The sequence below is a fragment of the Arvicanthis niloticus genome, chromosome 9 (genome assembly GCF_011762505.2).
Source record: "Arvicanthis niloticus isolate mArvNil1 chromosome 9, mArvNil1.pat.X, whole genome shotgun sequence".
Taxonomy (NCBI): Eukaryota; Metazoa; Chordata; class Mammalia; order Rodentia; family Muridae; genus Arvicanthis; species Arvicanthis niloticus.
Window position 1 is genome coordinate 71,463,082 of NC_047666.1, and position 17,836 is coordinate 71,480,917.

The window sequence follows — 17,836 nt, forward strand, 5'->3', positions numbered from 1 at the left end:
ACTTTGTATGTAAGATATGCAGGCGATGTTTGGGGAAGGGAAAAGACAACAGTTTTGTGCTAAAGGCAAATGTTCCAAAATAAGAAAGAGGAAAATACAGGACAAAATCTAAATGGCTATAAAAGTTTTTAATTTAATCATGACAAAAGAATTTTGTCCAAGTCAAAATTGGCTGGAATCCAATGAATTTATATAAGAGTTTCTTTGGAATCCTTTTGAGAAATTAAGATTTTGGTGTTATCTGTTAAAATTTCCAAATATTCTTAATCCGTAGGTATAAGAGTAAAGAGGATTGAAAAGGCCTTTGCCTTCTTAATAACTGTGCTAACCCCTGCGGACAGGATGTGTTCTCTATCTTACCAGTATTCTCCATTCTTAATGCTGACTTTATTATTTGCTGAATTGTTTGAAACAAAAACAAACAAAAACCTCATTTCAGAGCCAGGATTTTTCTAACCACTGTATTACTCACTCTGTGATCTATGATCCTACCTATTTAAAATCACATTCAGTGTGATTAAAAGCAAGTATCACTCTGCTCTTTCAAAATCAAATCCTAAATAAAGTGTGTCTAACATAATGCCTTTAAGATTCTCAGAGTACCCTGACATATCACAGAGCTTATCTTAAAAACATGTAAAAGTCCAAAGTTAACAATAATAATGCTTATCTGATCAAACACCAGAATTCTACCGGTAAGTGCTGGCCAATGAAAGCTTATCCTCCCTAGGTTATAGCAGTAGAAGAAAGAAATTATTACCTGAATTACTTCCAAAGATGCACAAAAGTATGAAATTACTAGAAATTAATGATTTGTTTCTGTTATCAGAGCTCTGGTCAGCTTTGCCTAGTGTCAGGACTACAGGGCAGTCCATCCCAATTATACCTTTGGTTCAATGTTAACTTGGTCACAGTTAACTACTTTAATTTGAATGCAGTAACTTCTAAGTAGACGAGGGTTCTTAGTTGAAAACACATGTCATTAACTTAAGGAATTTTACCGTATGGACGTGAAATGTCTATTCCAGACCTACCAAGTTTTTTTATTCTTGATGTACTTTGTTTGCTTGCTATTTTGAGAACACTACATCTAATGCTTGTTATATATCTTTTGGGGGGGGGGGTTATTTTGTTTTTCAAGACAGGGTTTCTCTGTGTAGTCCTGGCTGTCCTGGAACTCACTCTATAGACCAGGCTGGCCTCAAACTCAGAAATCCACTTGCCACTGCCTCCCAAGTGCTGGTATTAAAGGCGTGTGCCACCACCGCCCGGCACTTGTTATGTATCTTTAGATTTTTTTTTTCTTTGAAAAGGTTATATTCATCTAAATTCACTTATCAGATGTACTAGTCACACCTCTTTTAAAGTTAATCAGTCTGCTTAAAACTTTTTTGACCTGATCCAATTTGGTAGGCATGCCTCAAAAACACCACACATCCTTGCAACTGCATTGTTTTTGTAGCAACCACTTGGACTTTTTTTTTTTTTCACCTTTGTTGGGAGCTGACTTTAGTAGAAAGCGGCTAGATCACCTTTGCAGCCATCTGGAACCATATACCCTGATTAAAGACTTGGTTGTCAAAAGCCTATAACAGCTGGAGCACACTCTGATAAATATCTTGTTTATCCCACATAGCTTGTTTTGCTGTTTAGTGACCTCAGCTGTATGGTGCACGTGGTAAAATGTTTTCACCTGTGTTCTCCTGCTTGTGTATATAAATACCTCAGCATTCCCTTCAATAGGAGAGACTTGAGGGAGACTTGAGAAAATAGAAGGACTGAATCACACCCTGTCTTGTCTCCATTCTTCACGTCTCTTGCCCCAAGAGCCACACTCTCTCTTGACCAGAGCACTTAGCCCCAAAAGCATTGAGGCCGAGTGTGGGCCTCAACACACCTTTAAAATTATGGGTAATAGGTTAGCCATACCCTGTGATTTACTCTGTCAACTACCCTGATGCTTTTTGGGAAACACTTGCAAATGAGCAAATATTCACCTTCAATTAAAAAAAAACAGTTGACACTGAAAAAGGTCACTGTGTGCCAAGTGACCTTTGTGTACAAGTATCTGAGAGCATCAGTTTGAGATCACACCAGAAGACTAAGTCAGGATTTCCAAACAGCTGGGTAGATACACAGGTGGGTTCATGAAACAAACACACAGAGACCCAGCAGAACAAGAATTAATTACACAGAGGTGAATGAACTGTTAAAGGGTGACTGTGGGTTTTGTTTACAATATTAGTGATATTTTAATGTCCTCCTTCCAGGATGAAGTAATCCTTCTCTGCTCCTCCCTTAAATTCTCTATTACTGTTAACAGTAATCCTTTGTCATTTAAATTACCTTTTCTCCTTGCCTACCTCCTCAGTTCCAAACTGCCCCTGAGTATAGATAGCGTTTGCCTAGGTTCAGTTTGCTTCCAAACTGGAAAAACCACAGGTGTCATTTTGAAAGTGCTGCTTTAATCTCATAGAAGCAGACATTTTTAAGGAGTGCCAGTCCATTGAATTTAAAGGCTATGTTCAGAGCATTCCTGGAAACCTGCCTTACTATCTAGCTCACAGAGTTCCCAGCTTCATGAGTACATTAAGGATGGTCACTTCCTGGCAGGCCCCAAAATCCCAGAGTATTTGGGGAACATCTGAAATACAGGACTTAACCTAAATCTTATAGGTACTAGAACTGAAACCTGATGCTGAGTTCTTCCCTGACATCCCTAGCCTCAAGACTCAGAATTTTAAAAATTCTGACCAAAGTCATTAAATGACCCATTAGATGTGTGGCAAAATACTATTCTTGTCACACCCCAGAGAGTAATCAGGTCAAATCTAATGTAACTAGCTTCACAACCTCCTGCTCTATCTCCATAGGAGACAGGTTTTGTTCTAAACAACAGTTTCTGACAAGTGCTCATCACAATTCCCCATTGACTAGGCTTGACCAAACTTCACAGACTTCTCTCCTCCAACAAGCCCTTAAACTTTGGCTCACCCTAAGCTTAGCAAGCAGATGTACAACTTTCTTCCTCAATTCCAAGTATCAGCTGACCAGACAAAAACATAACTTTCTAGTTAAGCAGTTTTGATCACGAAATCTGCTTACCCCTCTCCACTTGGCCCAACTCCCACAGAGTTCCTGCTCCCTTTCTGGCCCTTCCCTAAAATGAAGTGTTTCTGTAGTTGGTGTTGAGACAGGTGGAGATTCTAAGGAAAGCATTTCTGCTGGAATGACTCTCTTAGTTACCCAAGTATGTACCTGTTCTCATCTGCAATCCTGTAACAATTACAAACTCCAAAATCTATCAAATCTATCAAAAGTGATTATATGGGTGTGGTGACATTGCCTGTAATCCCAGCTACTTAAAAGGATGAAGAAAATTCACTTGAGCCCAGAAGTTCAAGGTCAGCCTGGGCAACATACCAAGCCCCTGTAACCATAACAATACACATGATGGTATACTCATATAATCCCAGATGAAATGGGAGGATTATGAATTACAAACCAACCTAGGCTCATGGTGAGACCCTGTCTTTACTAAAGACTTGGGTAAAAAGGTAAAATTGATACCTACAGGAAGCACTGAAAGTAAAAACTTCTGTCCACAGAACTAGCAATCCAGCCTGATGTTAGCCACCCACCTTGCTAATCAATTTTACACAGAATTTCCAGGCTCTTCTATCTTCTTCTAAATATGAGTGAACTCAGTAGATGTGAATATCACATGGTTTAACTAAGTAAGAGCTAGAAGGATGGCAAGCACAAGACCCAGAACTCAGGTAAAAAAAAAAAAAAAAAAAAAAACCCAAGACAGCAGAGACCATCAGTCCTTTCGTGGAGCTCTGGGCAGCAAGTCTAGCCAAATCTGTAAGATCAAAATTAATTAAAAGACTGCCTCAAAGCATAAGGTGAGGAACAACTGAAGAAAACACCCAACATCAACCTCTGGCCTCCACATACATCTCTCTCTCTGTCTCTGTCTCTCTGTCTCTCTCACTCACACACACACACACACTATGGCCTAAGTAAGACAGGGCTGTTTATAAGTCAAAAGAGAGAAGCAAGAAATGCTAATAAGTATCTAGGTAAATCTCAGCAGCCCAACAGAAATAATATCTGTAATCCTTTCAGTAGCCTCAAGAGGTTTCTGCCATGTGTGTAGCACATGCCCCAGCACTTAAGAGGCCGAGTCAGGAAGTTCCAAGTCCCTGGACAGCATGGACTACAGGGTAATGACCTTTCTCAAAAAGGTGGGACCAGGAATCAGATTTTTAAAATGACTTAATGTAAAGACTTCAACCATCAACCCATGTTCACTTCAGAGTACTTCATGTCTATACAATGCAATATTACTTAGCTATAAAAGGAATTAAATATATATTCATGTTATACTATAAGCATTATTAAAACTGTAAGAAGTGAAAAAAGCTAGACACAAAAGGCCACATGGTATGTTCCATTTCTAGGAAATATTCAAAATAGGCAAATCCACGAAGGCACAAGGCAGACACATGGGTCCCAGAGGCTGGGGCAGAGAGAGATACAAAGTAACAGTTAAGGGGCACAGAGATGTTTGGTGAGTACTAAAAATGTTCTGGAATAAGACCCTGGTGATAGTTTTACAACCCTCTGAATTTAAAAAAAAAAAAAAGTAGACACAAAATGAGATTTTTATGCTATGTAAATGCTTTTAAATGGAGGTTTTGTTTTTGTTTTGGTTTTTATGTAAATTATAGCCTTTTAATGTATTTAAAATTATAACCGTTTTTAAATGAGTTTAAAAACTCATCATAGCCAGGCATGGTGGTACATACCAATCACCCAGCACTGAGGAGGCAAAGGCAAGAGAAACACAGATTTGAGATCTCTCAAAAAAAAAAAAAAAAAAAAGCAAAGACTGGCAATGTAGTACAGTGAAGAGTGCTTGACTTTATGTGTAGGCCCAGGTGCCATCCCTAATGTGTAAGTACAGTACAGACACCTACATGTGATAAATCCCTCAACACCTCCATCCACTCCCTACACAAACACCTAACACCCAGTCCCACACCAAAACTGTAGATATGGTAACTTCATATAAAATGCCTAGTATTTATATTTAACATAGACACAATCCCCTGAATCCTTTAAATCATCTCAAGAATACTTATACCACCTAATATAAGTGCTTTTAAAACAGATGTTACACTGCCATTTAGGAAATAAAGAAAAATCTGCGGGCAGGGTGGCACACACCTTTAATTCCAGCACTTGGGAGGCAGAGGCAGGAGGATTTCTGAGTTCGAGGCCAGCCTGGTCTACAGAGTGAGTTCCAGGACAGCCAGGGCTACACAGAGAAACCCTGTCTCGAAAAACCAAAAAAAAAAGAAAAAAAAAAGAAAAAGAAAAATCTGTGTTGTTAAGCACAGATACAACTTTCTTTTGGAGGGAAACCTTTTATGGTTTTTTTTGGCTGGCTGGTTGGTTGGTTGGTTGGTTGGCTGGTTGGTTGGTTTCTTTGGTTTTTTGAGACAAGGTTCTCTGTGTAGTCCTGGCTGCCCTGAAACTCACTGTGTAGAAACTAAAACTCAGAGATCTGCCTGCCTCTGGCTCCCAAGTGCTGGGATTAAAAGAAGATACAGATTCTTAATCTCCACTTTCTAATAGAGCTGGCCATAAATAATGAAGACTCTAATAATCTACACAGTGTGACTTAGGTCTCACAGTGAAAAAAGTAACCAAGGCCAATGCAGAAAATACTTCCTAGTCAAACATTCGATGTGGTAGAATTTGTTATTATTTGAATGACTGTTTTCTGAGGGGAGGGGGGATGGCAATTGCTGACCGCTGACCGAGGCCACCTTTGCATTTCTGTTTCACACTCAGAGTCTGATCAGTAACAGTATGCTTGGTAGCAGTCACTCACATACTTCCATGTTACCTTGCACCTCCAGTCTCCCGAAATTAGTTCCAAATGGTCAAAGCACTTACACAGACGATCTAACCGAGAATAGCCCCACAGCATCAAAGTGCCAATCACTTGACTAGGTAGGAGAACCCAAGCACTTTCCTTGTTTTGTAACCTCACATCTGAACAGCCTGATCACTGTTAATAGCAAACAACACTGTTTTCTCTGTTTTCTTTTTTTTTTTTTTTTTTTTTTTTTTTTTTTGCTTCTGAGCCAGGGTCTCAGGCTAGCCTCCAAGCTGCAGTGTTCCTGTCTTAGCTTCCAACTTCCTAGGGTTACAGGTATGTAATGCCTACCCAGCAAAATACATCATGTCAGGGGCAAACTGTTACTTCATGTGTTTGACATTTCAAAGTTATTCCTACAAAACAGTGCTCTAGTCATTAAAACGAAACATGTTAAGGCTAAAAACACTAAAGAACTTAGGATAAATCACATCTACTTGGTCTTCAGAAAGAATCTACCAACTAGATACTTTTCATTATTTTGATAAAACTGTATTACTTGTGCTTAACTATTTTAATAAGGGGGAAAGTATCACAATCAATTGTTTGAGTTCACTATTTTCTAGTTCATTAATAGTCATCATCACCTAGCTCGTGTGTTATGTTAGTGAAAGTAAAAGAGGGCTAGGGGAATAGGTTAGTCCATAAAGAATTATTTTTAAAATGTTTTTGAAGCAAGACCTGAGTTTAATCTCTAGAATCCATATTTAAAAGGGAGTGGGGAGGAAGAATGCTGGAGATATGGCTCAACAGAAAAGAGAACTGACTGCTCTTCTAGAGGTCCCGAGTTCAATTCCCAGCAACTATATGGTAGCTCACAACCCTCTGTAATGGGATCCAATGCCCTCTTCTGCTGTGTTTGAAGACAGCTAGAAGCCAGGCAGTGATGGCGCACGCCTTTAATCCCAGCACTTGGGAGGCAGAGGCAGGTGGATTTCTGAGTTCAAGGCCAACCTGGTCTACAGAGTGAGATCCAGAACAGCCAGGGCTACACAGAGAAACCCTGTCTCGAAAAAACAAAAAACAAAAAACAAAAAAAAAAAAAAAGAAGAAGAAGAAGACAGCTACAGTGTCCTCATATACATAAAATAAATAAATAAATGAGTCTTTTTTTTTTTAAAAAAAAGGCAAGAAGTGGTGTGACTGTAATCCTAGAAACAGAGAGGCAGGGATAAGCAAAATCCACTGGGACTCACTGTCAGACCAATGTAAAAACTGCCTCAAAATATGGAAAATGCAAGTTTCTAAGGAACTGCATATACAAGAACACACACACCTGCACACATCTGTGGCCCTGCACATGCCTGCGGCCCCGAACACACAGACACACAAAAACAGACGGTAAGAAGGTGCATGTGGCAGGTCACACCTGTTCTCTCGGGTCTAGGAAGGCTGAAGCAGGACAAGTGCAGCAAGTTTAAGGTCAACCTGAGCTACAGTGAGACTGTCCAAAAAAATGTTTTTTAATGTAAAGTAGCCATTAGCTATCCTATTTCATATAAAGCAAAATACAAAACATCAGAAGTATAATATTTCAGTAGTAAATTTAAAATTTTCAAAATACAGTCCTAAAATTATCAACTGGTAAATAGTTATCTAACAGCAAGAACTTAAATGTTTTACTCAACTTGGGTAAGCACTGACTTTTCCTTCTTTCTGAGACAAGATTCCATGTAGCCCAGTGCGGCCTCAAGCTCTCTGTGTAAGTGAGGCCTGCCTCTTCCTTGTAAGTGATGGGATTTGAGCCACCAGGCCTGACAGAGCTTGGCCACTTAGTCAGTGTGTACTGCCAGCAGCACTCCTTCACAAACCTCCTCACCACTTTCCACTGAAATCTTGCTGGTTTTGACTGAAGAGAAAGGAAAGCAGGCTACATAACTTACTTGTCATAAGAGACAAAGAACAACAGAAAGTAGGAGGATAAGCCCCACACCTTTCTAACATCGCAGTCCCTCTGGAGCCATCTCAAAATGAGCTCTCACTGAAGTCCCCACAGTGAGACCCAGTTTCCTACAGTAGTTAGACTACGTCTCTGCTGCTCATTTCCCAATACATATAAATTATTCAGACAAATTCCGTTCTCACAGAGTAACTTCCATCAATGTCCATCTCTTTATGGAGTCACCTTCAAACTGAGAAAGAGAAAAGTCCTTTTGGACGGTCTAAGTGTGGTGAAGGACACAGGTCAGCTTAACTGTGAACACCTCAATTAAAGCTAAGGAAAAATTCCTTAGCTAAAAACTGATCAATGGGAAACACTGTTAACACTCTGGTAACACTGAACTGAAACTTTCAGGTTTTACTAATTATTTTCTAGCCAGGTGAGCAAATCTAGGACAAGTAAGCTGAGGTGAAAAGCTCAGGATCAAACAAAGCCAAATCCTCATCACCATTTACCAATTCACCTGAGTCAGCCTAACACTCAAACTCACCCAATCGGCTCCAGTGTCTCTCACAGCAAAAGCTCCCTAAAAATCCATTTTAAAAAGATGTCTAATGGGTAAAGTGCCTGCTAAGCAAGCATGAGGATCTGAGGTCATATCTCCAGAACCCATGTAAAAAGCCACCCAGAAACATCTAGAATCTCAGGGATTGGGAGGTAAAGAAGGATCCAAGGTCAATCTAGCCAATCAGTAAACCCAGACCTAGTGTTCAAAACCTGAGAAGGAGAGCAACTGAGGAAGATGACTCTAGCACCTAGGAGGCAGAGGCAGGAAGAGCCTGATGCCAACCTCAACTCTGTAAGCAGACCTGCCTCAAAATGGAAAAACAAAACAAGAACTATATTACTGTCAAGTTTGATAGCTACTGTGCAAAGAAAGTTACAACGGACCCTTTCACCTTTGAGACTTCCCAAAGCCCATAAATAAGGCAGAAGTCTCCAAAATTGACCAATGGCTTGATAAAGACAATAAATAAGGTACAAGGAGACTAAGTGACCAACCAAAGCACAGAACACCAAACTTGGAAAAATAAGCTATCCCGATTCCCATGCCAAAACTCATTTGACTGCCTCAAAACTTTGTAATACCTGATTTAAAGGAAAATCCATTTTGAAAGACTCACTTTTCTAGAAATATTAGTTGTAAACATTTCAGTTTGTTCTGATACCATCCTCATCTCTACAAAAAAGTGGGCTAGGGGCAAGAAGGCAGGCAGCAGAGAACTGTCATATTAACAAGCCTAGCCACAAATAGGATGTCTACATTACACTCCCCTCCTCACAAGGCTCAGAAACCATCTCAAAAGAGGGAGTAAAAGACTTTAAGAGCCAAAAGTCATGCAGGATCAGAGCAAAATAATGCCTTCTGGCCATGACAGGAGCACTGCACACATGCACTCACAGCGGCTGTGCTTGGCTTCGTAAGACCCACTCAAGATCAAGTATGTCAGCATTCCAGCAGAGGTGGGAGAGGCTCATGAGCACCCCACTGCTACTGAGGAGCTACGGACAGATGATGACTTCTGGGGGAGGAAGAGTCAGTTTTCTGTGTGTGGCCCCTGACAGGTTTACTCCGCTCCTCCAGTAAATGGCTCCAAACCCATGAGTATATGGGCAGCACAAAGTGGACTTGGTAGGTTATTATAAAGAGAAAGAACTCAAAGTTCAGAGAGGGTGGAGGCAGATCTGGGAGAAGTCAAGAGTAAGAAGAGATAGGGGAATGAATATGACCAAAATATATTGTATGCATGTATGAAATTCTCAAAAAATAAAAATATTATTTACAGAAAATAGTAAGAATTTTTAAAAGTCTCCTCAAAGAAAACCAAGATACAATACCTATTTTGATGACACTTGAAAACTTGTTTTTTGTTTTGGAGGCAATGGTTGCTGTTATTGATAAAGGTTTCTTTCTTTTCTTTTTTCTCCCCCCAGACAGGCCTCAAACTTACTATGTTGTCTAGGCTACCCTTGCCTCCTGTCTCTACCTCCCAAGTGCTTGCGTTACAGGCATATGCTTCCATGCTTGCCTTCAAATACTGTAATTCTTGCAGCTGGATTTAAGAGTGCACACTGTCGCCAAGCAGTGGTGGTGCACACCTTTAATCCCAGCACTTGGAAGGCAGAGGCAAGCAGATTTCTGAGCTCGAGGCCAGCCTGGTCTATAGAGTTCCAGGACAGCCAGGGCTACACAGAGAAACCTTGTCTTGAAAAACCAAAAAAAAAAAAAAAAAAAAAAAAAAAAAGAGTGCACACTGTCTTCTAGAGGGCCTGAGTTCAATTCCCAGCCTCCACATCAAGTGGCTCACAACCAACCACCTGTAACTCCAGCTCCAGAGAATCCATGCTTCTGCCTCTACATTCATTATACACAGACACATATTTTTTAAAAATTAAAAAATTAATCTTTTATAAAACTGTGGCTCTTTCCAAAAATATTTCATCTAGAAAATTAGAGATAATTATTTTTTTCTTTTGGTACCTGGATTGACCTAACCTAAGCTGTGGGATCTGAAAGAGCAAACCTCTGTCTGCCTTACTCCAGTTGTCCTGAGGAACTGAGATACATACAGGAACACTGGCCAGGGAATGGAGGAGAGCCCTGCTCTACATTAACGAGCAGGCAGATACTGTCCCAACTCCTTACAAATGACTGAAATACCATCTACTTGAAGCACTCTTGAATCTTAAACAAATTAAATCTCTAATCACCAACAATTGAGGACACATTCATAAATGATAACAATGTTTCACACACGTAAGAATAACAATATGTATAGCCATATTTGGTGAGCACCAAAGCACTCAGGAGGCTGGCAAAGGAGAACAGTTGAGTTGCATCTGGAGGTCAGCCTGGGTAGCATAGAAAGAGCCTGTCTTTGAAACATTTTTTAATTAATATTTGGAAAGTACTTTATATGTAACTTCATTAAACACACCTAATAACCTTGCATATCAGCCAGACAGGTATCATTACCCATGTTTTATAGATAAGCTGAGACAAGAGAACCAGAAGCAGGAACAATGAAGTTCTAGCTTTAAACTCAAGACTATGGTGTTAAAAATCCTCAAATTTCAATTTTTCCCACTATACCTTGTCACTTGATAATGGGGACAGGAATGCAGCCTAGTGATAGCAATATCAAATGACTTCCAACTGCTGGTAAGTAAACAAGGCTATAAGGGACCAAGTCCCAAAGTCACACATCATCACAAACCCAATGTGAAAGCACCACCTCTTCTGGGAACTACAAGGAATTAAATCACACTTTGGTCCTGGGAAACCAAAGGTAACTAACTGACACTTACAACAGAGGCTAAAATATCAAGACGTGAAGAGACTTTAAATTGGGAATCTTTTACACCAAAAAGGCAGTTTCAGTTGAAATGATATATGCTCACAATTAAATAACGCTAAACAGAAAGAAAAAAAAAATACCTCCTTACCATTATTATGCTACATTTAAAGTAAGCTCCACTTTGGACAGTTACCTCTTGATCTTGTTACACAATATCATGCTTCACCTCTCTAACCCAAGTCACTCAACTCTAGGCTCAAACCTGTTATCAAACAAGCAGCCCGATGCCCCCCTAAGAACTGCAACTAGACTTTCAGACACTAAAGCCACCCGAAGTTACAGATTTAGCATTTCCCAACTCTAAATCAATCCACTGGTTCCACATTTTAACTCTTATGAGCCTGTCAATCATATTCACGTCAATTGTAACTTTCTCACAGCTATCGCAAAATCTCCTTTCCACATAGAGTTTAGTGTAACAAAATAAACACACTCTTACTAAATCTCCTGAGCATCTGGTAATATTGGTAATATTGGGTCGTCTGCCATGGAAATTAAATAGTAATTATCGTTCTGGTGTTTACAAGTAGGACTAGACAATTCTGGATATGCTTATTTTTAGAAAATGCGTTTTTTAAGACAACTACTGTTATTCAAATACACACATACATAGATGATAAGGCTGTCCCATTTACGTCATAAGATTGTTAGTTACTATCCTACTTCGCAAACTTCCATACTTCTGAAGGACTTTTAGCTTGTCAAATTAATAACTAAGAATCCCAGAGCGGTCCCATTAACTTGGCACAAGTGAAATTAACAAAAGCGAACTACAAGATACAGCGTCAACCAGCACCTCAATTCTTGCACAGGTAACACACTCAACAGCAGCACCCGCCATCTCTCATCAACTGATGGAGACCGGTCGACAAGGTTCCCTTTGCAAACTGTCACACAACAGAAAGTCAGGACGTATGTCTCAGCTACGCAGTCCAATTCCACACACCACAGAGCCACTACATTTAAGCGATCCCCATAGCAAATTACCCAGGGCATTCTCTGTTATTTACTAAAGTGCCAAGCAGTTCCCAGGAGTGCCCAGCAAATGATAATTTAGTTCCCAGGATAGGCTCCTCGCCACACAAGGATGACTTCCCTACTTGGTGCCAACTGTACACTTGCACGCTCCGAAAACAGGAGGCGAGTCGTGAATACCAGGGGTTGCGAGGGCAACGTCTGTGTTTTTATTATGGGCTCAGAAGATCCCCAATGCTAAAAAAGAGCGACCTATAACCCTAGAGTCAATTTCCAACTGTGCTCTCATCCAGGACCATTCTATCCCAAACGGAAGCCAATTATTAGTTGTAACAAGGCCTAGAGAGGGGAGAAAAACAAAACAAAACAAAAATAGTGGGGTTTAAAGGGGAAAAAAAGTTCACCTAAGAGACACGGGAAAGGTGAGGGCTTCGAGGGAGAGGGAGGTCAACACCAATGGTGCTGAAAACCCAACTACAAAAGATCCTTTCTGCCCCTGAGTGCAGGGAGCCTGGCACAGTCAGTCATTCCGATGGAGCGCGGGGGTCCAGGGGTTCCCCCAAGGCCCGCAGCTTTGTCCGGCCGCGCCGCGGGGCCGGCCAGGGGTGTGCGCTGCGGCCGGGCGCGGCCCCCCGACCGCGGGCCCCTTCGTCGCGCGGCTCCCCAGCGCCAGGCCTCTCCCCGCCGCTGTCCCCGCCGCCTCCCCTCCCCCTTCCCGGACCCCGGCAACTTTCCCCGGCCTCGCCTCACCTCTCAGCAGCACGCAGAAGCTGCAGGCCAGGAGGCTCCTCAGCACGGCCCCCATCTTCCCCCCCACCGCGCGCGCTCGCGGCCCTCACCGGCGACCGGCGGCCAGGGGACGCGCGGGCGAGGAGCCGGGGCGGCCGCCGCAGCGGCGGGTCTGCACGTTCATGCTTTCCGCGGCCGGGAGAAGAAAGAAAAGGGCGCACGTCAGGGCTCTAGCGCGCCGCTCCGGCCCGGGCTCGCGCGACGCCAGCGCCTGCCCCCATGCCGCCGCCTCCTCCCGCGGCGCCCCACGTCCCCCGCGCGGCGCCTCATTCAGCCTCTTCCTCTCGTTGCGGCGCAGGGATCCGCCGCGGGGCCGCCGCCGTCTCCCTGCGCGCCCGACCACCCCCCCCTCCTCAGCGCGCCGCGGCCGGACCCCGGGAGCCGCGACCGCCGCGCGCGCTGACTCCCCGCAGAGCCCCCGCGAGGTGGGCCTCGCGAGTCCCGGCAGGCTGAGGGGGAAAGGTCTTCCCGAGGCGCATTCCGATGGGATTCTTTCCCCGGGCGGCGGAGGGCGTGAGGCGACGTCGGCCGACACTGGGACCGGCGTGGTCGGGACTACTTTCTGCGTCCCGGCCGGTCGCCGCCCGCGCCGCTCTTTGTGCGCCCGGCCGCGGAGCCAGGTGGAGCTGCGGTCCCCGGGCTGCCCCGGGACGTAGGAAAATAAAAGTGCCAAGTGCGAAGCGGTGGACCGGGAGAAGGGTGTGCAGAAGCCAACGCGGAGCAGGTCTCTAGTGGCTTGAACTGAGGATCATCATAGGAAGTAAAATAAACCAGACTCAGACTTAAAAAAAAGTGTTTTCTCTCGGTGTGGAGCCTGCTTTACATATTACACATAAAGTCACACACATGGGGAAAAGACCAGACTTGAAAAGACGAAGATTGTAGGATTTTGTACACATAAATAAGCCTTACTTAATCAAGTATCCCTTATATGTGGATCTAGGGGTGTGTGTGTGTGTGTGTGTGTGTGTGTGTATAGTAATGCCTTTATGAGTTAACACACATGTTAAAATAAAAGTGTGACTATCTGGGAAAAAGAATGAAGCTAACGGTGGGGGAAGAGGCACACATAGGGGTTTATACGCTAAAAGAAAATTGCATGCTTGAATCTTATCCCTCATTACGTACAATGAATATAAACCAAGAAAAAAAAGAAAAAAAAAAAACAGATTTTTTTCATACTTGCCTTCTGAGAAATAGACTGTTTTTGTGAACTAAGCTGACAAGGACTAAAGCTTTCTAAACTGAGAGAGAGAACCCTTAGATAAAGGTGTCAGTGCCTAACAGCAAGGAGAAAATAAAACATGGCTGTTTGGGGGAGTTTACAAGTTTGAGGGGGAAAAGGATTCCCCAGAACAACCTCTGCCACTATTCGTGAAGTGGGCATTCCCGAGTAATGGCCCAGATGCCCTCTGCAATCATCTGGCCAGCTTCAGCCTAGGCTGGTCAGCTCCAAGAGTTAGCCATCAGCTGTGTCAGTCCTGTCACACACCCTTTCTGCGTGGGAATGGACAAGGGGCTCACCTAGGGTTTGCAAGCACACCATCAGATGGGCCACTCAGAACTAACCTGAGATAAGACTGTCTGCGCTGTGAGTTCCTTGGCACACAGGAGGAAAACTAGAATTTGAGACACTCAGTGACTTATCCAAGGCCACTCAAGTCCTGAGTAACAGAACCTGAAGCAGCCAACTTGGAGGATTGTACAACAGTGTCGGGAGATGTTTGCAGGTAGGCTGGTGAGGTAGCTCAGTGGGTAAAAGCACTTGCCACGAAACCTGACAGGCTGAGTTCAATCCCTAGGATTGTGGAAGGAGAGATATCACTCCTTCAAATGGTCCTCTGACCGCCACTTGTATGCTATGTGCTGTGGTACGCACCCTCTCCAGTACATACACACTGTTTTTTTGTAAACAACAACAACAAAAAAGCTTACATGCAGTTAAGCTTCAAAGTGACGAAAACGAAGAACAGAAGGGGATATGAAGAAACCGAAAACCTCAATTATGCTGACATAACGTGTGCATATGTGTGCACGGACCTATCGTATATTTGAGAAAAGACGTGAAATGGTAGCGCAAAAGTAGGCATTAGGATAGAGGTGCACTTTTCTTCCCTGTCCTTGACTAGATTGTGGTTTTATTTCCTAAAGATGCTGGAGTGAACCTCTGTGATATGAACCTACCAAGGATGCTATTCTTATTGTAGAACTGATTTGTCACTCAGCCGTTTAATTGCACATTAGACACGGTCCCTGGGCTAAGGGTTGGTGATTTAACAATGAGAATAACCATAGTCCTCACACTCAAGCTAACAGCCTGATTCGGAACCACGCATGAGTTAAAATGTTATACTTGCTAGATGTAGATGCTCTTGAGTCTGCCTGGATAGTTCAAAGACTGGAAAAATACCTGGAGAACTCTGGCTTGAAAGTCCCTCAAGAATCTGCTCAGCTGACCAGGCCATCGAAAGCATCCCAAGCAGAAGGAGGGCAGGTGCGAAGGCATGGGACTAACTAGAGCACTTGGCATGTTGGGATTTGAAAGTAGTTCCACCTTGCTAAACTATGGAGGCTTTTAGACAATGTCAAGAAATGAGGGTGCACCATTACACAGGAATTGTGTTTATTACTAGAGAATGTTGTCTATTTATTTATGTGTTTATTCGTTTGTTCATTTATTTGGGGGTTTTTGAGGCAGACTTTCATGTAACCCAGGATGACGTTCAATTCTCTGTATAGCCAAGAATGACCTTGAACACCTGATCCTCCTGCCTCCGTCTTCCAAATGTTTGGATGACAAGACAGCATCACTACACCTGGCTTAGTAATAAACTTTGTAAGCCAAGCTAAGTTTGGGGATGCTGAGTTATTTTGCATAGGGCAGTGAACTCTGTGGAAGGTCGGAGACAAGATGTCAAAACAGTATGGCTTATGAAGAGAGAGGTACGGAGGTGGGCTTCAGGTCTCTAAGTAAAACAGGAGCCTTTTATACTAAGAAAAGACCAGAAAACCATTTCAAGCAGGTGTGTAACACAGACTGGTAGTGTTAGCACTTGGAAGATAAAGGCCCAGAAGCTCAGGAGTTGAAGGCCAGCCTCACCTACAATGAACAAAGGGAAGGCATTTCAAAAGTCAAGCTTAGTGAGCAGCCTGTCATCTCAACACGTGTGTGGGAGGCTGAGGTGGGACTATCATGAGTTCAGTTCAGTTTGGGCTGCGTAATAAAGACTTATGTCCTAGCAAACAAAAGGCCATTTGAGAAGGAAAGTGGTGACAAGTTACACCACACTATAGCTCTTTTGGTTTTTGTTTTGTTTTGTTTTACAGATTTGTTGTTATTTTTCTGTTTGCATCTGTGTCTGTGTCTGTGTCTGTGTCTGTGTCTGTGTCTGTGTCTGTGTCTGTGTCTGTGTCTGTGTCTGTGTCTGTGTCTAGGCACGTGTATGCAGGTGCCTGAGGAAGCCCAGAGACAATGTGAGATCTCCTGGCGCTTAGCAGTGAACTGTCCAAGGTAAGTCCTGGGAACCAAGTTCTTAACTGAGAAACCAGGCCTTTCACATTCCAGGTGTTATGCTGGATAAATTCAATATAGATGTTCGGAGTCAGGAGAGAATGGCAAAAAACAACCAGGAGTAATGATTGTGGAACTGGTCTAGTGTGTCACACACCCCAGGGCATGGCTTACAGAATATTGAACAGCTATGACACAGCTTTCTTGACCAAGATAGTAAGATGCCTTAAAATAAAATCCTCTGAGCTACCCGAGGATTTATGGAAGACTGAAGCTTAAGAGTCTCATGACTGACAGAGAGTGAATGAAGGATGTAGCTTAGTGGTAAAGCCCTTCTATCCTTAGGGCCACAAAAATAACTAGATGATAGATAGATAGATAGATAGATAGATAGATAGATAGATAGGCAGGCAGGCAGACAGACAGACAGATAAATCTGGAGCCATGAAGCGTCCAGTGTAACTAGAAAATATAAGAGCTATGGTTGGATAGTGTGGTAGAGAAGAGAAGCTCGGAGAGGGGCCCAAAAGACATCGAAATGGAAGACTGGCTGAAGGTAGTGCCATGAAAGACAGTATGATTGTCAGGAATGGCAGGCATAGTATTGCTGCGGAATATCTGGTCACACTGTGAACCCCTAGATTGTGTTATTTACTGAAAAAAATCCTGTTTCTAGTCGTGGTGTGGCTCAGCCTTGGCTCACATCTTTAACCCCTCTGGCCGGAATACAGACACACCGTTAGTACACACATTTAACCCCAAACAATGAAGGTAAAGTTAGTTCGTAGAAGCACCTTAGTTTGAAAGTCATGTCTAACTGAGCACCAGACAGAATGATGAATCAGAGAAGGAGTTGACAGAATAGGATATGCCCAGCTCTAAGGAGAAGAGAGAAAAGAGAAGCTACTTGGGGGAGGGGCAGTGTGAGAGGAGGCAGTTTTACTGGAAAAGTTTGACAGAAACAAGTTGAAGAGAGAACAAGCTCGACGCAAGCGAAGACAGAATAAGCCAGAGAATGCGAGTGAGACAGAAGGTTAGAACTGGCAGAGAGAGGGGGTGGGGGATGCCAGATTGAATCAGTCACCATGAAGAGGAGTGAGCCAGAAGAGCTGAGTTGAACCAGCCACCTAGATAAAGTTCAGAAAGAACAAGAAAAGTTGAGCGTTTTCAGTAGTAAATTGCAGAGGCTGAAAACATTCTAGGCCTAGATTAGATTGTATGGAGGCTAGAAGATTCCAGGACTAGACCTAGGTTAGCAGACTAAGGCACTAAGCATCAGAGATGACAACTACATTAGGCAAATTAAA

General features: G+C 42.9%; 1 protein-coding gene across 1 annotated transcript in view; it reads right to left on the reverse strand.

Moving 5' to 3' along the window:
• Lrp6 (LDL receptor related protein 6) overlaps window positions 1–13,270 on the reverse strand; it is a 111,897-nt gene extending 98,627 nt beyond the window's left edge. Inside the window, exon 1 of the mRNA XM_034512138.2 lies at window positions 12,980–13,270. Coding sequence (XP_034368029.1) covers window positions 12,980–13,034 — 55 coding nt within the window. The 5' untranslated portion in view covers window positions 13,035–13,270. The remainder of the gene's footprint in view (window positions 1–12,979) is intronic.
• Window positions 13,271–17,836: the final 4,566 nt, after the last annotated feature.